The sequence below is a fragment of the Polypterus senegalus genome, chromosome 8 (assembly GCF_016835505.1).
Source record: "Polypterus senegalus isolate Bchr_013 chromosome 8, ASM1683550v1, whole genome shotgun sequence".
Taxonomy (NCBI): domain Eukaryota; kingdom Metazoa; phylum Chordata; class Cladistia; order Polypteriformes; family Polypteridae; genus Polypterus; species Polypterus senegalus.
In genome coordinates, this window is record NC_053161.1 from 154,912,186 (window position 1) to 154,936,690 (window position 24,505).

General features: G+C 41.0%; 1 protein-coding gene across 1 annotated transcript in view; it reads left to right on the forward strand.

Moving 5' to 3' along the window:
* The window catches only part of LOC120533182, a 74,578-nt gene that overhangs the window by 19,287 nt on the left and 30,786 nt on the right, over nucleotides 1-24,505 (forward strand). Inside the window, exons 3-5 of the mRNA XM_039759913.1 lie at nucleotides 706-985; nucleotides 16,441-16,613; nucleotides 18,400-18,679. Coding sequence (XP_039615847.1) covers nucleotides 706-985; nucleotides 16,441-16,613; nucleotides 18,400-18,679 — 733 coding nt within the window. The remainder of the gene's footprint in view (nucleotides 1-705; nucleotides 986-16,440; nucleotides 16,614-18,399; nucleotides 18,680-24,505) is intronic.

The following is a 24,505-nucleotide window of genomic DNA, read 5'->3' on the forward strand; positions in this document are numbered from 1 at the left end:
TATTTTTCTATATTCCTGAGTTAATTTTTAGTCCCCATTACACCATTTTTTTCAATAGACAAAGTCAAAGTCTAGTTACCAACTGCTGGTCTGGCACCTCACAATATGGTCATAACTGTGCAATTATAGTGATACACTCTAAATAAGAAAGGGGCTCATTAAGTTGTAAAGTTTGAATAAATAGATACAAAAGTCTAAATTGTGCCTAAAACAATTTGTGAAATCCATTTACATCTGTTCTGCTTATTTAAGTTCATTTGGTTTTGGAATGTAAGGTTTTTAAAATGCTACCTCTTGGGTAGGGGTGGCACAGTGGCGCTGCTGCCTCGCCTGGGTTCACTTCCCGGGTCCTCCCTGCGTGGAGTTTGCATGTTCTCCCCGTGTCTGCGTGGGTTTCCTACCACAGTCCAAAGACATGCAGGTTAGGTGCATTGGAGATCCTAAATTGTCCCTGGTATGTGTGCCCTGCGGTGGGCTGGCGCCCTGCCTGGGGTTTGTTCCTGCCTTGCACCCTGTGCTGGCTGGGATTGGCTCCAGCAGGACCCTGTGTTAGGATATAGAAGGTTGGATAATGACTGACTGACTGACTGACCTCTTGGGTATATTATGTGCTTTGCCTAGTGTTTTGAATTTCTAAACTCTGCCAGGTTATGGTGGGTGGATGATCTCAATATTCAAATTTCATTTCTTTTGTATTTTTGATAGCCACCAATATTGTTAGACAAGGCATAGCAGAGCAGTCTTCTCCCTATGAAAACCTTGGACCTCCAAACCTGGCCATAGATGGGAAAACAAGTGGCGTCTTCAGTGACGGTACCTGCACCCACACCAATGATAAGTTTCCCTCCTGGTGGAGAGTGAATTTGAAGGCGAGCTACACCATCTCTATGGTGGTGGTCTACAACAGACTGGACTGCTGTGACACGAGGTTGATGGGGGCTGAAGTCCGAGTTGGTGAAACACCTGATGTCTCAACACATGTCAGGTAAGTGACTTCAGTACATCATATTTTATACAGTATAGTAAGTTATTGTTTAATTAGCATCCCAACAAGCTTTACGCATACAAATATAGAATTATTACACAATGCAGTATGTTTGCTACATCTACGAGGTGTGGCAGAAAAGTAATGAGACTGATTTTTTTATTTACCAAAGTTTTTATTTTTTTCAAACATCAATGTTATCCCCTTCAAAGTAGTTCCCTTGGGCAGCTACACACCGATGGAGACGTTGTTCCCACTGTTGGTAGCAGCGCTGGAAGTCTTCAACCGGTATGGTCTTCAGCATGTCCGTTACACTCTTTCGGATGTTTTCTAAAGTCCCGAAATGACGTCCTTTGAGGACATTTTTCAGTTTAGGAAAAAGGAAAAAGTCACACGGACTGAGGTCAGGTGAATAAGGGGGCTGGGGAACCACAGGAATGCGTTTTTTCGATTGTCCTTCTGCTCAATTGTGAGGTTTTTCGGCACCATTTTGGCACAGACCTTTCACATGTGCAAATGTTCAGTCAAAATTTGATGAACGGTAAATCTGTTCAAATTTAATTGTTCACTCAACATTCTTAATGTTCAACGACGGTCCGATCTCACAAGAGTGTTCACACGTTCGATCGATGTTTTCATTGGTTTTCGAAGTTGAAGGCCTCCCTGAAAATCTTGAGCTCGGGATAAAGAATGTTCCCCATAGGCCTGTTTTAACTTTTCAAACGTCACACTTGCCGATTCTCCAAGCTGTAAAAATAAGGACAAAGACAGCGTAAAGGGTTGGGGTTTCCGGCCCCGTATACTGTAAAGAAGTAAATCAAACAAGGTCAACTTGTACAAACAAAAAACAATTGTTCATACGCGCGACACCTTCACATGCGTCGGCGGCCATTTTTATATAGGAGGAGCCGGAAGTGGAGGAATGCTGGGAAGGAGGCGTGAGGGATGACGGGATTCCTGACGTCAGGGAAGATGGCGGAGGAAGGGCGGAAGTGGACGTGCTGCGGTCAGGTTAAGATGGCGGAGCGTCTTTTTTCCTGGAAGAGAGCAGAAAGGTTAGTACCCCGCCATTCCCTACCGGCGAACGTCCTTCGAAGCGATTTCGGGTCCGTCCGCGGCCTCCTACTCGCGCATGCGTGACAAAGCTTAACACAAAATTTAATGGCACAACGTTGCTCCAAATTCCGCTGTTCCATTTTGCGTGACGCACAACCAAAAACACAACTTCGCTAATAGCAGTCACAAAAATCACGTAGTTAACGGAAGGAGTTGAAACTCGCACTGAGCTATGGGAGGGTACTGATACACGTGCTCTATCAAGGACAACAGCGCAGTGTTGCCAGATCGCTTGCAGTGTTGCCAGTCTCATTACTTTTCTGCCACACCCTTGTAAAGTAGAACACGTTTTTTCACAATCATGATCTCCTTTTATTTGTCCCGGACACTATTTCTGAAGGGGTGGCACGGTGGTGCAGTGGGTAGCACTGCTGCCTCGCAGTTAGGAGACATGGGCTCGCTTCCTGGGTCCTCCCTGCGTGAAGTTTGCATGTTCTCCCCGTGTCTGCATGTGTTTCCTCTGGGTGCTCTGGTTTCCTCCCACAGTCCAGAGACATGCAGGTTAGATGCATTGGCAATCCTAAATTGTGCTTGGTGTGTTTGTGTGTGTGTGTGTGCCCTGTGGTGGGCTGGCACCTTGCCCGGTATTTGTTCCTGCCTTGCGCCCTGTGTTGGCTGGGATTGGCTCCAGCAGACCCCCATGGCCCTGTGTTTGGATATAGCAGGTTGGACAATGACTGACTGACTATTTTTGAAAATGAAGTACATTTCACAGTGACAGTAGAGCATGTGTCTAATGAAAGGATGAACGTGCAACTCTGAAATTCGATTTTTTTTTATTGAAATAGAGCTAGAAGAAGTTATGTTACCATGTATATTGGACACTGGTTCTCAAATGACTTTGTTTAGACTTAATTTTTCCTAGAAGCCAAACTCTAATGTTAAAGATGCATTGATACAGCTGGCTCTTCAAGCTGCCAATGGATTGGATATCCCCATGTAGGCTGTGTAGCTTTGGTCCTAGTAATGGTGTTCACAGCATATTGGAATGAAATGATAGAAAGCAAGAGGCATTGTTGGAAATGTACTGAGTGGTAGCAGCTTAGAATGGAAATGGAATCAGGAGATGTTGATATGTCAAAAATTTCAAGCCAAGAGGTCAGAATCATAAAGATAGTTAAGCAAACTGTTCAGGACACGTGCCAAGAAATGAAGTCAGAGAAGGGTATGATAAAGCTTGTTAACCAAAAATTAAAAAGCAGCACATCACCAGAGCCAAAACTGCAAACAATGTTAAAAAGCAGAGCAATACATTTATTACCAGAATTTTAATAACAATAAAGGATGAACATAAGGTCTTTTGGCAGTATCCACAACCTCGGACAACAGAAACTCCACGTCTTGACATTTATATTTTTGACCAGGCTGTCAGGCTTTGTACACTTCCAATTGACTTTACCTAGCAATGGTGTAGAAACTGACAACGGTTAGCTCTTAACAGTTAAAATGTCTTCACCTATATAAAAAAAAAAAAATCAACATGGCTTTGCTGGAGAATGCTATTTATTTTCAGCATTAAAAATGAAACAAGCACAAAAAAAATGTGATCACAAGGTTTCTTGAAATCTAAAACTCCTAGTACAAAGGTTTAATCATTTTTAGAGGTCAAAGAAAATTATACAAGATCAGAAAACAAAAGCCTGGTCATGGCAACTGGAACTTGCCTATGGGAAGCATATCTAAACAGCAAACAACCAAAGGCTTTTCCAACATAAAATAGGAAGAATATACATTGGTGAAAGTGCTGAATCCTACCACCAACACATAGTGCTGTGTTCTCTTAGAAGGTGCCAATACAGTATTAGCTGGCTGTAAGTCAGCTTCTGTTTCGCCAAAGTTTGGAAAATGGGATTTTTTTTTATGTATAGAAGATGAAGAAGTTACAGCAATAATCAAAATGGAAGTCTGTCATCTAATTGTTGTTCTTTAAAGACAGGTTGAGGTATTTTTACACCCAAAATCAGGCCAAAAACATAGTCAGTTGTAAGAAGAAGCTCCTTTGGGCTGTGAATAATTCATTCATATAACTGCTCAGGCTCTACAGGCAGGAGTTTGTCAGCCCTTTGGCTTTTCCAAAAGTGTTTTGTCTATTCAGGGTGCAACATGTTAGGCAGCTGTGCTTTATCGTGGATACATTAAGAGCAGGACAACAGCTTATCAGCCACAAAGAAGTTGAACTTATGAGAGCTCAGTTTAATTAGAATCTCTGGATGCAGTAAAACAGGGAAAGTTGTCCATAATTTTAATAATGCTGTCCATAATAGTACTGGGTATGCACCAGTTATGTTATACTTAATACTGCATATAATATGTGTATAATAAGGGGGCATTGGAGTGCCCCAAATACCAGACACAACCTCACAGACACAAGTCGTGGAACATAGAAAGATTTATTTTGGCAAATACCTTACAAACGTAATTCTTCTCTTTTCCTCTTCCAATCCTCTGGTGAGTGTTGTCCTTCTTCTACCTGAGTCCAACTCACCTGGATGAGGCTGAGTGGCTTCTTTTATGTTGGATCCAGGAGTACTTGCAGTGCTAGGGCAACTGGAATTCCCATAAAGTAGGGAGCGTAACATTCTGCCAGGTGGCACCCCTGGAAACTAACAAGACTGCCCTACGGTACTACAGTTCTCAGCATGTCTTACAGGCAGGGAGGCTGCAACCTAGCATGTTGTGGGAGCATGTAATCCTTCCAGGTTGTCTCTCCCTGACCTTCCACTACACTGACATCCCATCCAGGTATCATTCCTTTGCCCAACCCAGCCAGGATATATCTTCTGCCTGTCTTCTGGCTGAGGCAGGATACAGTTCACCCTGTTTCTTGTGCCTTTGAAGGTCTGGCATCCCATCAAGGTAAGGAACCTTTCTCCATCCTAGCTGGGACACCTACCATATAATCCGTTCATCATCTCTGTCTGTCTGTCTGTCTGTCTGTCTGTCTGTCTGTCTGTCTGTCTGTATGTCCACTTTTCACAAGAGAACTACTTAACGGATTTAGATCAGGTTTTTTTCTGGAATTTGTTTGTACATTCCAGTTTCTTTTGCAACTTCTCTCATCATGCTAAGAATCATAGTTCGCTTGCAGGAGCGATATATTCATGCTAATCCAAGACACAGGCTGCAGGCCGAGAGGAGGTGGAAGTGTGACATCAGGGGTGGGAAGCCATGTGGGGCCCTCCTCACTCATGCGCCAGCCTCTGTTCAAGTCGGTCTACCTCTGCATTTTGGTTTTGTTGATTTTTAAAGTTTGTCCTGTTTCATTATATTGTGATGTGAAATTTTGCATACAAGTTGATAAATATCTTGTATGTCTTTATGTGTAACTTGGACAAAGCAATGTAATATTAGTGTTACATTATACATAGCAGCAATGGTTTGATGGTTTAAGAACCCTTTCCCCCCGTTTTAGGACTGAGTATCTTTGTAATTTTACAACAGTGTTGGGGGAAGTGCCACAAACCAGTTTGACCAATATTTCTCTGCAGGACTTCCAGTTAACCCCCACAGGAAAGCCAGGCTACCTAACTGCCAAGCTTTCCCTAAACATATGGTTTGGGGGGGCAGGTGTGAAGATATTCTCTGCCCCATTGGCCTGAAGTATGGCTGTTTGGAACTGGCTTGTATCAGAAGCCTTTAAGTACCGTGACGTCTATTGGCTCTAGGGGTTGGTCAGAAAACCTATACATCTGCTTGCTTTACCTCACCCTCTCTCTCTTACCAAACTGATGAAAGAGCATCTCACACACCATGCACTAAAAAGGACAACACAATGAAGAGCACAGCTCAGCAGCCATATTGAGACTGGCAATGCGGCCTGTTCTGAAGAAAGCTGACCACATATGACGCCTTAACTAGAGACATTTTAAGTAACTAACGCCTGAAAGTACATATCACCATTTATCAGATTGTATGGTTCCAATATTCAAATGTGCTTTGTATATTGTTATTATTTATGAATATTATCAATAATAAATTATTTAAAGTGTAACTTGTCTTTTACTACACCTAAGTGCCTGAGGTTACAAATGTAGAAGAGCAGGTGGGGAGAAGTTATATGGTACAATACTTTATAAGCAATGGTAAGTCTGGGAGACCTGAGGCATTCTGACAAAGGCTACGCATTAATAATACACAAGGGAAAGTAGAGTTAAATATCACTCTACCAAGACAAAACATACTATTACATGGGCAGAGCTGCGGGGGACAGCTAGTAATGTATAATCATAGAAAGTTGTGCCTTATGAATAGCTGTGTATTTGTGAAGTGCTCAGTTAAGCACATAATTAAGAGGATGAGGTTATAAAAACTGTTTAAATACAATTACTGCACATTACACTGTACAACAAATTTTTTTCTTTCCTGAACACTGTCCAGTATGTCTTAGGGATTTTGGCCTGCTCAACAAAAAAAAAAAAATCACCTTTAAGTTTTCTTATTATGCTCATTTTACTAAATAATCTTTAACACAAAATTGAGAATCATAATTCAGTCAACCCAAGACAAGAAAGTGACACTTGACAAAAGAGAGACGCACAGAGAGCTGAAGACTACAGTTGCAAGCCACTAATTCCATTGCATTGATTGCCACCCACACCAGTTATCTGTGATTTTAAAGATCACATCATCTGAAAGCTACAAACTAATTGGAGATTTCACTTAATGGCAAGGGACTGGGAGGAGACAATAAACATAAAGAAAACAAGGCAAGGAAATAAATAAGAAAAATTACAAAATAAAAAACACAAAGCAAATCTGAATACATTACAGAAAGAGATTTTGTAAGGGTTCATTATATGTGCAATGTTATTTCTCACTTTGGAAACTCTTGCATTTTATATTATCCGATTTTATCTTTGTTATAGACGCTTCAAGCCTGTTTCTTCCTAAGTGGCCATAACAATTGGCCCTGCAGTGTTCTCAGACTCTTTGGTTGTGAGTTCATAGGCAACATGAGCCAACCAGTTTAGAGATGGCGTGTGTAGGCTAAGAGCCCCTTAATCTCAACATTACATTGAGTACTGTTCTTTTTTAATTTTTTCTTTACATTTGGTGTATTTCCAGTTCAACCTTTCCCCCATCATGTCTCAGTTGTGCAAACCATAAAAAGAGGTGTGAAAAGTCCAGTGCCATTTGCTCCCTTAAAGGGAGTCACAGTAACTTGGAAACAAAAAAATGCAATTTAATGAACTGAGCACAAAAAATAATTCTGAGAAGAAAGAAAAGAGGCTGAGCAGAACTTTCATCTTCACTTGCCACTGAGGGGGGCCACCTGATGGAGTTAAATTTGAAAAAGACACCATGAAAGTCTTATGTGTGCGCCATCTGTTTCATGGAAATGAAGCCAGCAGTTTGTTGCCCCGTGTGAAAAAAAACCCACAATGTCCTTATTTGTAAAGAACAAGGATGTAGAAACTCATTTTTTCAGTTGTTTGTCTGTGTCGTACTGCCCAGCAAACACCTGCCTATGAGAAAGTAATTGATAATTCCAGACATCCCAGAGTCTTGTGTTCATATCGTGCAGTGTGTGTAGTCTGCATGGTCTTTCTGTGTTACTGTGGTTTGTCCTTTTGCGCTTTAAGAGACATTCAGTTCTAAAGTTGAGATGCTGTTGTTTCAGTGTAGGTAGTTCATAGCTAAATGATTCTTCTCAGCAGTGGGAGGTTGCAAGGCTCTCACTTTAGTTTATGCTTAAATCTCCAAAAGCTGTATTTTGCCAGATGATGGCAGTGTTAGAGGATATCACAGTGATGTGATCGAATTGAGACAGACTGAGCACCAGCATCCCACTGTTTTATTGTTTTTTGTGTTGTGAGAGGTACATGAACTTGCATGGTTTGCTAATCTTTAACATGTCACTCTTTTGTTATTAGTTAGGCAAGTTAATGTTAACATTTCAGAAGTCTGCACATAGAAAAGAAAATTCTGGAATGGTGGCATTAGTATTTTTATGGTACTGTGCTGCTCCACCACATCTTTAATGTCCCAGCCTCAAATCTCATCCCAGTCACAGTTTGTGCATAGTTTACATGGTCCACCCCTGTCAATGTGGTACCTCTCCTTGTCCACTGGTTTCTTCTCATTTGGCAGAAATATAATGGTTCAACTCTAAACTGGACTTTTTTAAATAAATAGATAGATGTTTTGAAGATCTGGTGTCCTTGCACCTGATGATTCCAAGATAAACTTTGTCTCCCTTGATAGTTTGCAGTCTTCCTAATACACATGTCTCAGCTACAGAAAACAATGAATAACAACAGAAACCAAACTTTTAATTGTCCACTGAAAGGATGCTCAAAAAGTACAGCCAAGGCCAAAAGTTTTGAGAATGACACAAATATTAATTTTCATAAAGTCTGCTGCTTCAGTTTTTTTTAGATTTTTTTGTCAGATGCTTCTATGTAATACTAAAGTATAATTACAAGCATTTCATAAGTTTCAAAGGCTTTATTGACAACTATATTAAGTTTATGCAAAGAGTTAATATTTGCAGTGTTGGCCCTTCTTTCTTTGTCAAGACCTCTGCAATTCACTCTGGCAGGCTATCAATCAACTTCAAGGCCAAATCCTGACTGATGGCAGCCCATTCTTTTATAATCAATGCTTGGAGTTTGTCAGAGCTGGTGGGTTTTTGTTTGTCCACCCACCTCTTGAGGATTGACCACAAGCTCTCAATGGGGAGTTTCCTGGCCATGGACCCTAAAAGTTCGATGTTTTGTTAGCCGAACCACTTAGTTATCACTTTTGCCTTATGGCCCAGCTGCTCCATCATGCTGGAAAAGGAATTGTGTGTCATCAAACTGTTCTTGGATGGTTGGGAGAAGTTGTTTTCAGAGGATGTTTTGGTCACATTCTTTATTTATGGCTCAGCATTGGGGCACCACCAGTGCAGAGCTTGCTCAGGAACGGCAGCCAACAGGTGTGAGTGCATCTCCACACACAGTGAAGCAAAGACTTTTGGAGGATGGCCTGGTGTCAAGAAGGGCAGCAAAGAAGCCAAGAAAAACATCTGGGACAGACAGATATTCTGGGATTGGACTGATGAGGACTGCTGGGGGAAAGTCATTTACTCTGATGAATCCCCTTTCTGATTGCTTGGGGCATCCAAAAGAAGAAAAGGTGAGTGGCTCTACCATCAATCATGTGTCATGCCAACAGTAAAGCATCCTGAAACCATTCATGTGTGGAGTTGCTTCTCAGCCAAGGGAGTGGACTCGCTCACAATTCTGCCTAAGAACACAGCCATGAATAAAGAATGGGACCAAAACATCCTCTGAGAGCAACTTCTTCCAACCATCCAAGAACAATTTAGTGACACACAAAGCCTTTTCCAGCAGGATGGAGCACCAGGCCATAAGGTAAAAGTGATAAATAAGTGGCTCGGGGAACAAAACATCAAACTTTTCTGTCTATGGCCAGGAAACTCCCCAGACTTTAATCCCATTGAGAACTTGTAGCCAATCCTCAAGATGCGGATGGACAAAAAAAACCCCACAAATTCTGACAAACTCCAAGCATTGATTATGCAAGAATGGGCTACTGCCATCAGTCAGGATTTGGCCCAGAAGTTGATTGACAGCCTCCCAGGGAGAATTGCAGATGTCTTGACAAAGAAAGAAGGGCCAACACTGCAAATATTGACTCTTTGCATAAACATAATGTAATTGTCGATAAATCCTTTGAAACTTATGAAATGCTTGTAAATATATACTTCAGTATACCTTAGAAACATCTGACAAAAAGATCTAAAAACACTGAAGCAGCAAACTTTGTGAAAATTAATATTTGTGTCATTCTCAAAACTTTTGGCCACGACTGTAGAAGAGAAACTAGTAATGGATCATTTTAGCTTTGAAGACAAAGCTTTATAGTTTATCAGAGAAAAAGTGTAAGCTTGCGTTTCAGACCACAGTCCTGGTGTCAGGTTTTCTGTGACCCCAATCTGTCAATAAAAGGCAGCCTCTCATTTTGTACTGAAACTCTGGTTTAATTGTGTTCTCATTTATCGGTTTGTGTTTCTGCATCAGTTTCTTGCTTTTCACAAGAGAATTTCAAACAGCCAAGACTTGCATGTTTTCTTTTGTTAAACCTATCCGCGCAGATATCATGTTCACAATGTTTGACCCACATGCTTACTAGGTTGCTTGTGTCTGCGTGAGGTCTTTTTACGAAGAACAGGTTTCTCCTGACACACCTCTCTGTGTGCATTACAAATGAATGTCATATTAAATTATATGTGAGCAAACTCCAAAAAGAAAACAATTGAATGCTTATGTGTCAAGAAAAATTACACCAAATTTGCACAAAGTGCCATCTTAGTACATTGAAGGCAAACAATAGGAGCAGCCGAAAGAAGAAGATTTTATATACTGTGATGACACACAGCTGTACTTATCAATAGCTCCTGATGACCCTGATTCTATTGATTCACTAACACAATGTCTGACTAGTATCTCAGAATGGATGAATAGGAACTTTCTCAAGTTAAATAAAGAGAAAACTGAAATTTTAGTGATCAGCAATAATGGATACAATGAGGCTATTAGAAATAAACTGGATACATTAGGATTAAAAGTCAAGACGGAGGTAAAAAGCTTTGGGGTGATTGTTGACTGTAATCTGAATTTTAAATCACATATTAATCAGATCATTAGGACAGCATTTTTTCACTTAAGAAACATAGCAAAAGTTAGACCTCTTATATCATTGAAAGATGCTGAGAAATTTGTTCATGAGTTTGTTTTCAGTCGACTAGATTACTGTAACGCACTCCTCTCTGGACTACCCAAAAAAGATATAAATCATTTGCAACTAGTGCAGAATGCAGCTGCTAGAATCCTAACTAGGAAAAGAAAATCCGAACACATCACACCAGTCTTAGCGTCACTACACTGGTTACCTGTGTCATTCAGAATTGACTTTAAAATTCTGCTTATGGTTTATAAAGCCTTAAATAATCTCGCCCCATCTTATATATCGGAATGTCTGACACCTTATATTCCAAATCGTAACCTCAGATCCTCAAATGAGTGTCTCCTTAGAATTCCAAGAACAAAACTTAAAAAGTGGTGAGGCGGCCTTCTGCTGCTATGCACCTAAAATCTGGAATAGCCTGCCAATAGGAATTCGCCAGGCTGATACAGTAGAGCACTTTAAAAACTGCTGAAAACACATTACTTTAACATGGCCTTTTATAACTTCATTTTAATCGTAATTTAACTTAATCCTGATACTCTGTATGTTCAATCTCCTCAAAATAACTATTCATGGTGGCTCTAAAATCGGTACTGACCCCTACTCTCTTTTCTGTTTCTTTTTCCGGTTTCTTTGTGGTGGTGGCCTGCGCCACCTCCACCTACTCAAAGCTTCATGATGCTCTAACAATGATGGACGGATTAAAAGGCAGAAGTCTACGTGACCATCATCATCATCATCAAGCCCTTCCGTGAGAATCCTAAATCCAAAGAGGACTGTTTCATTTATGTTAGGTAGAATGCCCAGAGGGGACTGGGCGGTCTCATGGTCTGGAATCCCTACAGATTTTATTTTTTCTCCAGCCGTCTGGAGTTTTTTGTTTTTTCTGCCCCCTGGCCATTGAACCTTACTCTTATTTGATGTTAATGTTGATTTATTTTGTTTTATAATTGTGTCTTTCATTTTTCTATTATTTAATATGTAAAGCACTTTGAGCTACTGTTTGTATGAAAATGTGCTATATAAATAAATGTTGTTGTTGTTGTTGTTGTTACTGCAAAATTGTTCATCGCACTTTTTTACTCTCGGAAAGTGTTTTGACTTTAGTCTGTCAGTTGACCCCAGTTGTCCCTTTTGTTGAGATGCGTCCAGCTGCAGACCTCTGCAGCTCTACGAATCAGTAGTTCCGCTGGACAGCCAATTGGATTGCAGTTTTTTGTCACATGGTTTATGTGACTTGAGTAGATAACTCCTCCCCACCCCTTATTTTAACCTTAGTGTAACCAGGCGTTGTCACTGATGTATAATATAAAGCAACAACATCCTCAGTGGAGTGGAGCTCTGGAGGTCCGCAGTGAGAGTTTATTGCTCCTGAGTATTTTTCATACTTGTATCCCTTTCCTCTCACATTTTTTCTTTTACTCAAACTCTTTCCAACAGACGCTGCTTTGTCATGACACAGGAGTTGCAAAGGTTTTCTCTAGCTCCTGGCAGAAAATCAGATGTCTGTCTCTTTTATATATTGTTAAGCTTTGTGACAGATATCTGGCGACATTGCCCCACCGGGACGCCGGGAGATGGGAAGGACCGGGAGAGGGGCAGTATTTTCCCTGGAACGTGAGAGGGCAGCCTTCCTTGGTTGCATGGGGGCCACGAAGCCGGGACGCTTAACCCTGTGGGGGCGCCTGGGCAGTTCCAGAACTGTGGTCAACGGCACTTCCGCCACACCTGGAAGTGCTCCAGATGCTAATCAAGAAGCATCTGGAGCACTTCCCGGTGCTATATAAAGGAGGCCACCGCACTCCACTCAGGGTTAGAGTCAGGAGGGAAAAGACAGGAGCCTGAGTAAGGAGGAGGAGGTGGCCAAAGAGAAAGAGAGAGAGAGAGAGAAGGGACTGAGAGCATTATTGTGGTTAATTGTGCACTGTGTTGTTGTGCTGGAATAAAGCGTGTGTATAATCGGGACATTAGGTGTCTGCCTGTCTGTGGCTGGGCTTTACCTTAACATAAATGGGCAATAAATGTAGGTGGAGTTGATTCCACGAACCACTAATACAGTCTGGCCGTAGTCCTCCAAAGTTCCACCCTTTTATACTATTGCTAAGACTGGAGTTGTGGGAGGGTTATTTGACTGAAATAATGTCAAGCACTATCTAGTTAGCTCCACTTACTTGTTATCATTATCTTATAACTTTTTCCTTTTTGAGAAATCTGTCCCAAACAACAACAACTCATGAAATGAATGTGGCTCAAAGTGCTTTACAAGATGTTAAAGAGATTGTAACAAGAAAAGAAAAGCAAATAAAATTAGATAATAATAATAATAATAATAATAATAATAATAACAGTAATAATAATAATAACAGTAATAATAAAAATAATAATAATAATAATAAAGATTGCCAAGTGAATTGGAGATGTATTCGGACTAATTATCATATTCAAATTCTTAATAAAAGGTTGCTAACAATTAACAAGCCAAACAAATCAATGCCCTTGCTTTAATGAATGTAACCTATAAAAAAATGATATTCTAAAAACAAAACTGAAGTCTTTTGGAAGATGCACTTTTCTAATGTACTTTACTATTGTACTGTTGTATTCCTGATGTGGCAATGATAGATTGGCCATGTAATGAGAGGATTACTTTGTATTCTATTTTGTGTCTTATATTTACCCCAATTTTTGGCACCCATTGCATGCCCAACCTACTTGGAAAGGGGTTTCTCAATGAACTGCCTTTCTCAAGAATTCTTCTATTTTTTTTCTCTATAAAGGGATTTTGTTTGGAGGATTTTTTTATTCTTGTCTTAGGGAGTCAAGGCTTAGGGGCTGTCAAAAAACAAGGCCGGTTGAAACCCATTGCAGCATTCCTTGTATGATTTTGGGCTATACAAGAAAGAAATTCTTATTGTTGTTGTAATGTCACAAATAAACCGTTCTGTCTTATTTAACTTCCATAATATGATCACCAAAATTATTGAGAGAAAGGGTTTTCAGCATGGATCAGAATAGATTTCCCCAGATATCCTCTATCTTTAAATGTCATTTACACAAGATTGAACTGCTGCTGGGTCAGTTTTAAGTCCGTAAGGCATAACCAGATACCCACGGGGTTCAGATGTTGTGTTAAATGCAGTATTCTGTGTGTCCCCTTCTTTATATAAACTTTGTAAATCCAATTTAGTTGTTTAGATGTTGATATGGACAGTAATTTGATTTTGTTCATGGTAGTAAATGAAGAATTACTATACAGTATAGTATAGAAGGTAGTTAACATAATAACTTCAATGAAAAGAATAAATCCCTCTGTCCTTCCATCCTTCCACTTTCATTCTTTTTTCTTCTGACGAGCATTGTCCTCTTCCACCCCAAGAGCAACATGCCCTGATGAGACAGTGGGCTCCTTTTCAAGTCAAACCCAGGAGTACTTCTGACACTTCAGTGTTATACCCAAGAAGAACTTCCTGGTTGAGAAGAACCTCTACAAGACATTGGAGCTCCCTCCAGCAGCACCCAAGGACCCCAATGGGGCAGCCCATTAGAACTATAACTCCCACAAAGCCTTGTGGTTGTCCAAATAAGACCTAAAGCAGAGGGATGCTGTCACTAAGCACAGGCAGGGAATACATGGCCCTGGGAGATAGTCATCCACAGTCCTTCCATTATATTGGCCTTCTGACAGGGAAAGGAAATACCAATCATCATGGCCAGGATGCCTGTATACCCTTATCTTGAATCACAATATACAGTATATGCATATATTTTTCATGTATTATGCTATTTTGTTTATGCGTCATGTTTCCAGTTTCTTTTTAAGTTATTTTGTGTACCAAAATGGGACCCAAAGTTGTGACTATGGAGCAGTTCTCATGTTAGCTGAAGCCCACCCCCAGCCGTTGACTGTCATTTAATGTCTAAACATTTGACTGTAAGCAATAAGGCCGTCAGTTCAATCCCACCTTCTATTGCTCTGGGTGGCACTGATGAAGGTCATAATCTGACTCTCAGGAATGTATGAGAAGACCATTAAACCTCCACACTCTTATGATATTCCTCCATCTTTTGAAAAAAACACTCATTGTGTAGATCTTTCTTCTATCAAACTTTATATTTATGAAAAGAAAAGTGTACATTATACTGTAGTATTTGATTACTCAACTATTGTGAATGCTTCCATAGGAACTCAAGAAATGTTTTACCTTTTGATGCCTTCAAGTCATTTTTAGAAAAATGTTGTTCTTCTCATTGCTTTCAGACCTTAGGAAGGCTGTGTCTCCCTTTTCAGTCTGTGGCTCTGTTCCATTGTACTTCGTATGTAATGTAATTCGTTTCAGTCTTACAAGGAAGGATGCAAAAAATGAAGATAATAAAGTGGTGCTATTGGAACGCAAAAAATAGTGGCACAACAAATCTGTAATGCATTTTAAAATGAAAGCTGAAACCCTTAAATTTAATGCAACTATAATTACTTGACCCATTGTAGCTGTGCACCAGTTTTATAGAACGTCTGGCCCTGATGAAGGAGTGATAATCCCCAAATGTATCATTATTGGTTACCTGATTTCACATCTTTAGTGGACATTTTTACATGTATTGCCAATGCTGTATGGTGCATCTGACCCCATGTCGATTACTGTAAAAATTGAATTTTGGATCCTGTTATGTTCAGGTTTTTATATTCTAAAATGGTAACCTGTTTTAGCTCAATGTAATGTTCTTTAGTAAACTATTACAATTATTACATATTTTAATGTAATCAATCTGTTATTTCTTACTTGGTAGCAAAACATAAACCACTATATTTAACTATTATTTAATTAAAATATGTCATGAATCCTCATTTCTTATTCTGTGGCGATTGTTATTTGCTGATTTGTTATTCTGACAATTCCCTTTTGCATTCCATTTGTTGCTTCCATTTTTTATGAGGCTATGGTCGTAGTGTTTACAGTTGCATTGCATGTTTCTGATCGCATGACATGGGGGTCATTTGGCAGATTGTGTCCAGATTGCTGGCAACTCGTTAAAGAAAGAGATGTGGCAGAATTATGAATAAATATTCATTATGAACTTCCATATATGGTGACAACTGCAAAAATGCAAAGCTCATTCACTACATCCATCCATCCATTATCCAACCTGCTATATCCTAACTACAGAGTCACGGGGGTCATTCACTACACTTTTTTCTAAATTATTCTAAAACCAGATAGATAGATAGATAGATAGATCGATAGATAGATAGATAGATAGATAGATCTGTAGAATGTTGCTGGTCACATGACACATAACAGATTGTGTCCATATTGTTCTCCATCCATTGAAGGTGATGTGGCAGATATCATATCTAAGTTTTATGAATAAAAATTTACTACTAATTTAATTTTGCCTTGTAATTTTTTTCAGAAAACGTTTTGTTGTTTTGGTTCTTTGACCTTTTGGCCTGTTTATTTTGGCTATGACCATCTTTGCCATTAATGGTTTTGGAGATCAGTGCTTCTTATTTTATTTACCTGGTATTTGGCCTCTTAACTGATTCATCATTACAATTTCGTGTGCTCCTTTAGTTATTCACCTTCTGGTGGTTTTTTATAAGACAATAATCTTTTCTCCTTACTCTTTGAGATGTTCTTCTCTTCCAGATGTGGCACAATTGAGGTAACTTCTCCTGGGTCTGTTCACACCATCTGCTGTAATGGAAAGAGAGGTCAGTTTGTCAGTGTTGTCCTGCCGAATCAGCCTCAGTATCTGACACTCTGTGAAGTGGAGGTCTACGGAGTAGAAATCGTCTCACCCTGCAAACCTGCATTAAATGGTAATACAATGTTTGTTCTCCCTGCATGTAATGACTGATTCTTTAAATGAAATGAAGGCAAGAGGCAACGGTTTACAGTGATAAGGTTTTGTGTTACTTCATAATTCACCTTTGAATGTTTATAACAAAATGTATTTCTTATAGTAAAAAAATAACTGATGTGTATTTTCTGGATTTTTTCATTTGTAAAGTTTATAACTGCATTTTACCTATAAACTTGTTACAGCTCTCGTGAGACTGTACTCATTGAAGAGCATTATACAAAAAGGAGTTGACATGATTCCCATTAAATAGTGGTGGGCCAGAAGTTTATGCAAACATGAATTCTGTTTGCCAGAATTTTCACACAAGTATAGTGTGGCATGTCCAGCAAAAGTTGTGAAACTGACTCAGGAATGATGGTGTTTAGTTCCTGTCAGAGAGACTTTTCAGTTTACCTTACAAGCAAGATGATGCCAACCTAGTAGCCAATCAGAGAGGGTGAGCTGGATGTGACCACTCCTCCACCTTCAACCCCACCCCTCATCAAGGTGATGTCTACTTCACTCCATAGACTTTAGCTGTTGACCTCTAGAGCTCCACTCCATTGAGGAGGTTGTTGCTTTATTTAATACGTGAGTAGTAACGCCTGGTTACACAGCGGTTAAGATTAGGGTTAGGGGAGGGTGATCTGACTCAAGTCCAGTAAACCATCTCACAAAAAGCTGCAGTCCAATTGGCTGTCCAGCAGAGCTACTAAATCACAGAGGTGCGGAGGTCTGCAGCTGGATGCATCTCACTTTACATGTTAATATGCACCTTTAAGTAGCTGAAAGGTGAGATTTGGTGTTACTACCAAGAAGAGTGGTCTGTATTGCCCTGTGGTTTGCTGTGAGTTCGATGTGTGTTCCCCTTACTTTATTTACCCAAACTGTCCTTTAAAGTGTCATTACTCTGTGACAGTTTTGCCACTTGTAGGGTGACAGAAGCTTGCATGTAGGAATAGCTGCATTAGTCCTTCATTTTTATCCCTTCACATTTCTGCTGTGATTTTGGCTGAGATGGGTTTTTGATTCCTTACCTCTTTATCTTCTTGTTCTTAGTTTTTCTTTTTGCATTATAAAACTTTTCAATGAGTTTTACTGAATCACATGCAAAATGAATTTAACCCGCAATATTGCAAACTGGTGTGTAAAATGAAGCTTGTCTCTTTTGATCTTCTCTACATAAAGGGAACTGGTGCATGAAACTGACCACTGACCACTGAGGGGACTTTACTAATACTGTTACAAATAATGAAAATGTTCAGTAATGTTGCTGCGGGCAGAGTCAAGATGTGGCGGTTATCCTTGATTACTCTTTTTTTATGTGCTTTTGAGAAGAGTCCTCAGGGCGTTGGCAGAGGTCGGTACACTAAGCGTGAATTTTACCAGCATTCACAGGACTACACCAAACTAGAAGCAGAAACTTAAAGCTAAAGCAAAATCAGAATCTACACATTTTCACAAAGTTCATTAGACGTAGGTGCATGTTCATCATGTGAATAAGCAACTGTGTAGCATAATAGCAACCAAACTCACAAAATGGTCAAGTCTATGAAAACCAGACCCAACAATATCTTAAAGAATTCTATAAAAAATGGTGTCTGTGAAAGTCATGAAGGCCATAGTGTCTATGATGTCTTTGGATGATGTTGGCTAGTTTGCACTGATTGAGAATTGTGTCATACACATTCCATATTTTTATTCTTAAAAGTTTCTATAATTGACTTCCATATGTTTAACAGATATTCTCTAATTTTGTACAGCAATTAATATTGCTAGACAAGGCATAGCAGAGCAGTCTTCCCCCTATGGAAACCTTGGATCTCCAAACCTGGCCATAGATGGTAAAATAAGTGGCATCTTCAGTGACGGTACCTGCACCCACACCGAAAATTTGTATCCCTCCTGGTGGAGATTGAATCTGAAGGCCAGCTACGCCATCTCCACAGTGGTGGTCTACAACAGACTGGACTGCTGTGACACAAGGCTGACGGGGGCTGAAGTTCGAGTTGGTGACTCACCTGATGTCTCAAAGCATGTCAGGTAGGTGCCTCCATTGTTCATGCTGAACCTGATCTTAATCTGCTTTTCTTGTGATACATGTTTGACTGTAATGAGATGCACAGATTGGGTTTCTTTTGCTTCTCTGGTTTTCATTAACATTTTATTTTTACTTTTAATGAAACTCAGCTGATCTTATTCGGACTGCTAGTCGTGTGCATTCCCTGTGTCATAAAGTCTCTTCAAACATAACCTATGTGGACTGAGGCAGCATAATTCAGTTTATTGAACAGGTTCTGACAGCTCGGAGCACTCCTTAATGAATAGCCGAAACATAAAGCTCAAGACTGTTACTTCCACAACATGGTAACACTTTAGTTTGGGTCATGCAAAGTGCATCTATTAGTCATGTACTGTTATTTAATAAGACATTAACAAACACTTCTTTGGGTTTTCATAACACTTATAAAGTGTTTATTCATCTTGGCAATATCACCTACTAACAAAACTTCACTTTACAGTAGCTTGAGGTGGCTTAACTGAGATGCATTTCTCTTGATATTAAAGATTTACTATAAAACTTGTGATTCCTTCATATTAACAATTCATTTTACCATCATGTCAATGTCACCAGAAAATCAAATGAAATTGTTTAAATGGGACCATTACCAGAACTGGTGTCAGTAAGCCTACCTCAAGCCCAACAGCCTGACAAGGTTTTCCTTGTTATGCCACTCCACTGGGTATTCATTTGTGCTGAGATCCATTTGAAAACCATTGCCCTGACCCACAGGTCTCTGCACAGCCCACTCCCTCTAGTCTCTAGTCTCCTCGTAAGTCTTTGAAACAGTCTGGAAAACTGCCACATAGGCAACGTATCCTAAATAAGTCATGTAAATGGGGTTGCTCAGAGTTTTGTGGAGAGGGGCGGGCAAAGGAGCCACATCTGCCACTCTCAAAAAAAGCAGCCACTGGGATGCTGGGGGACAGGAAGTTGTTAAGGAAGTTCTGTTTTTTTTTCTGCAAAAAGAGGTAACAGAGGGGTGAAAAGGAGTTTGAGAGGTGGTTGACACATGGTCGTTCTGTTTTTGTCTGGCACTGTGCCATCACATGTAACTTGTCCAACCCACAACTCTAGAGAACTCTCTCAAGTGTGTTGTCGAGTTTGAACTGGTATGTGAAGGGGAATCAACCCAGGCTGAGAGTCGCGAGAGGGAGTAGGAACAGATGTGTCATCAGCCACCCCATGACCATGAGTTGTGCCTAGGAGAAGAGCCCACAGGAGGAACTCCCCTGGTGGGACTGAACCTTTTAGAGCATCAACCTCCTCCAATACACATAATACCTGCTGGCGTTGTGGCCTATCCCGGACATCTTCGTTGATTTTGGCCTTTTTACCCAACAACTGTACTGAGGTCCAGAGAAATATAAGGAAACGGCCAGGGTTCAGAATAGGTAGGACGTTTCCAGACTCTACAGCAGTCCCTCTGCAACCAACAACAAATTCAGACCGGGGACAAGCTGATGATTACTGTGGGGCAGTTAGGCTGTGGAGATTATTGTCATTTGCCTATTTAAATTTAGGACACTGATGTGAAGGCTTTGATAGGTACTGGGGCTATGCCTATGTAGTGTAACGCAACCTGTTGCCTAAGAACTGTTCCTTACAAGTCCTTCTCGGCCAATTCGTTACCACCATGGACGAGCGAGCTACGATGGAGGGCTGCACCACTGCTCTCCCATAAATAGGAGGACACGTTTGGACATTTCCCATTTAGATAGCAAAAATTAGAGACCTTTGCATTATGGGAATATACTTTTTATCTAAAGCCCAGGCTCAGATTGATTTTGGCCAAGGGATCCTGTTGATACCCAGCAGTGCTTCCTGTCATTTAATGAGCTGTAAGCCTCGGTTGGGCCTGCCTCCTCATTCTGTCAACCAACTGAGAGCCTCCTTCACCCTCATAATCAAAAATGGTGGGCAATAGAATGACACTCTGGAAGGCCTCTGGGAAAGAAGCTGCCAGGGACTAATGGAACCACATCAACAACGACTTAGGGATATATTGGAAGAATTTGAAGACTCTCTTGCCAGCTCCTCTAAGGAACCCACCTTGTCCATCACACATCGACACGGGAGATGCATCCCCAATCAAACAACTTCCACTGTGCATGCCCCTGGTTCAGCAGATTGAGGCAAATCAGCTGGTAACACTGGTCTACAAAAAAACATTTTTTGTTTTCTTCTGGGAACGTCAGAGCAGCTCTTAATTAAGTTTTTTTTACACTGATTTCATATAAGCAATCGGAATTAAGCTAGCACGTCAGGTTTTTTAAAATTCACATTATTGACGTTTTGACACTTTTGAATATCAATATATCAACAAGATATCTGGAGTTTGGACTATGTCCGACCAAAATTGTTTTGATGTGTTTATTCTGAAAAAAATAAAACAGAAAACGATACCAGAGAGAAGTTAACGCATATTTAGGTCAATTTATGTCAATATAAAAGTGAGGTCAGCGTACCCAAAATTATTGGAGGCACTCGCTTTTGTGCTTGTACTGCACATCTGTCTGTCTTTGCAAGAACAAACAGTAGTCACCCATCATGCTCGGAGTGAATTTTCCCCAATATCAGTTTTTCATCACCTTTATATCTTGATGAAATCTTTCCCCATACTCATCTCTGACATTGCTTAGATTTGGTGGAAAAAAGTCGAGATGAGAATGTAAAAACTGCGTTTTCAGTGACATTCTGGCTCCCTTAAGCTAATATACTTTCAGCATATTCTCCACAAGCTCAGTATAATTCTCTACTCTGTGCTTGTCAAGAAAATTCTGGACAACCTGCATGAATGAGGGTGCTGATTCAGTTGGCTTCAGTTTGTTTTTGAACTCATCGTCAAGCATCAGTTCACGGATTTCAAGGCCAACAAAAACACCTTCCTTAATTTTGTCTTCACTTTTCTTGAGACCAAACTTCTTTCTTAAATGCTGAAATGCATCGGCTTTACTGTCCAGTCACCTTAGTTGTCCAAGACCTGGAACATCATAACTAAAAAACGGGACGTGCTGGACGAAAATGGTTTTCAGATTTGGAGTCAGCAAGTGAAATTTGTTAAAGTACAGGTGAAAAAATGCCAGTAGCAAAATGGTTGTTGACCAGCGATAATCAACACGTTGAATGCCAGAATTATCCAGTTGTCAGATTCTCCTTGGTGCTCCCCTGTTATTTTGGTTAAAAAGAAATCAGGAGAGTGGTGTTTTTGCATTGATTATCACAGGGTAAATGCAGCTCTTGTATCCGTTTGCCAGAATTGATGAGGCCCTTGATTTGGTGTTGGGGTGCATTGGATCTCAATGCTAGATTTAAAAGTGGCTACTGGTCATTGGATTCGACTCTGAAAGCCAAGGAGAAAATTGCATTCCTGACATGGGGTGGGTTTTGGCAATTGTGAGTGCTTCCATTTGCATTTTGCATCCCACCAGAGTCTTTCGAGTGGCTAATGGATCATGTCCTGGTGGGTATCCCTCATTCCAGATGCCTGGTATGTTTGGACAATGCGATGGCACATGGACCCACGTTTGAAGCTGCTTTGCACTCCCTTTGGACCATGTTAGCGAGATTTCAGGAGGCTGGGATTCAACTACTATCTGGGACTGGCCGACCCCAGTTAAACGTACAGCAAATCTGAGGATTCCTCAGATTGACGTCCTACTGCTGGTGGTTTGTCCCCGGGTTCAATAATGTTGTTGCAGCCCTCCACCAGCTCACAAAGAAGGGCCAGTGTTTATGCTGGGGAGTAAAAGAACAATGCGCTTTCCAAGCCATGAAGGACTTGGCTCCTATCCTGGTCCAACTTGATCCTGCCCTGCATTTTGTTTTAGACACAGATGCCAGCAATGTAGGCCTAGTGGCCGTCTTGTCACAACCATACTCCCAGGGAGAGCAAGTAGTTGCCTACTTCAGCTGAGCCTTAAACAGAGAAGAACAACATTATTGTATCAAGTGGAAAGAGCTCCTGGCCTTAGTGGAGATGGTCCAGCATTTTTCGACACTACTTACAAGGGACTCCATTTACACTGTGCAGTGACCACACATCCTTGCAATGGCTAATGTCTTTTAGGGAACCAGAGGAGCAAGTGATATGGTGGCTGGAATGGCTATAGTCATTTCAGTTTGAAATCCAACATCGCCAGGGGTTGGTCAGCATCATAATGCTGTGGCGCTATCCTTTAGGCCATGTGACTAGACAAAATGTAACTATAGGTGCTGTCAGTTGGACCAAGAGCGGACAAAGAAGGTGGAACACAGTTGCTCTGTGTTAGTTCTGCCTGAGGGGCAATGTAATTCGGGGATTTGGCATTACCAGGACCTGGAGATAAAGAAAGTTAGAGCCTGGGTGACAGAAAATCGCAGGCCTAGTTGGGAGAAAATGGCCCCAAAGGGTCTGACTGTTAAGGGCCTCTGGGCTCAGTGGGACAATTTGGCCATTCTGGATGGGGTGATTATGAAATGATGGCGAGCCCCTGCCACTGGAGAGGTCACTTGGCAGGTGATAGTGCCAAAGGGGGTGCAGGATGATATTTTTAGGTCGGTGTATAGGGGTGTGGGATCTGGCCACTTTGGGGTCGGTGAGACACTGAGGCGGTTCCGACAGATGTTTTAGTTATTTATTAGTTTTCGTGCTGACGAGATGTTGAAGGCCACTGCCACTGCTGTGATGTGTGTACAGCTCGAACACGGCCCTCTGAACAATTGGTTGCCCCCTTCAACAAGTTGGTCTGCCTATGGAGCAGGTCGGTTTAGAAATACTGGGGCTTTTTCCCTGTTCTCAACAGGCAAATAAGTACACCCTCATTGGGGAAGACAATTTCTCCAAGTGGTGTCCTCTATCTCTAATCAAGATATGGAAACCATGGCTAATACCCTAGTTGATGGCATTTTTACTAGGTTTTACATGACACTGGAACTCCATTTGGACCAGGAGCATAATTTTGACAGCAACTTTTTCATTGTGTGTGTGACCTCCTCCATATTTGAAAAACATTCATCACTTCACTCCACCTACAGAGCAACGTCAGAGTGGTTGATCTGTATTTTATCTGCTCAGTTGGCAATGATGGTCGACAAGGACCAAAGCAACTGGGATAAGCAAATGCCCTTGGTTCTCCTGGCATGCCGGGCAGCAGTGTAGCACTCTGCACAGTGCACCCCTGTCCTGCAAATGTTAGGCTGGGAACTGAGTTCGCCAGCCTCTCTTGAATATGGTTTGCTACCGGAAAGGTGAGAGTGGCAGTCTGGACCTGAGTATGCCCGCAGTCTTCAGGTCTGAATCTACAAAACCCATCCATTCACACGGGAGCATCTGCACAAGGCTGGCCTAACCCAAAAGCAGCATTATGACATCAGAGCAACAGGACACCCATACTGCACCAGTGACCAAGTGTGATTGTATAGTCCCCACAAACTAAACTATCACTCCCCAAAAGTTGACAGTGCGTGGGTAGGGCCATGCTATGTGCTCGAGTGTGAGGGTGAGATGGTGTACTGGGTGCAAACATCATCAAGAGGGAACTCAGATGTTCCTGCATTAGGATCAGTTGGTGCCTTACCAGAGAAAATTGGGTGCAGAAGAAAGGATTGAAGCACCAGCCGATATCAATCAAAAAGAACAGCCTAATGTGGCGCTGGAGATAGAAGAGAAAAATCATTCTGTACAGATGTCTCTTCGGGTCCTGCATGGCACAGACAAGTCACTCGATTGCCAGCTCTTCATCAACAGTTTGAAGTGTTCTCGGGGGCTAGGCACTGGGATGCTGGGGGGTGGGAAATTGTTAAGGAAGTTCTGTTTTTTTTTTTTT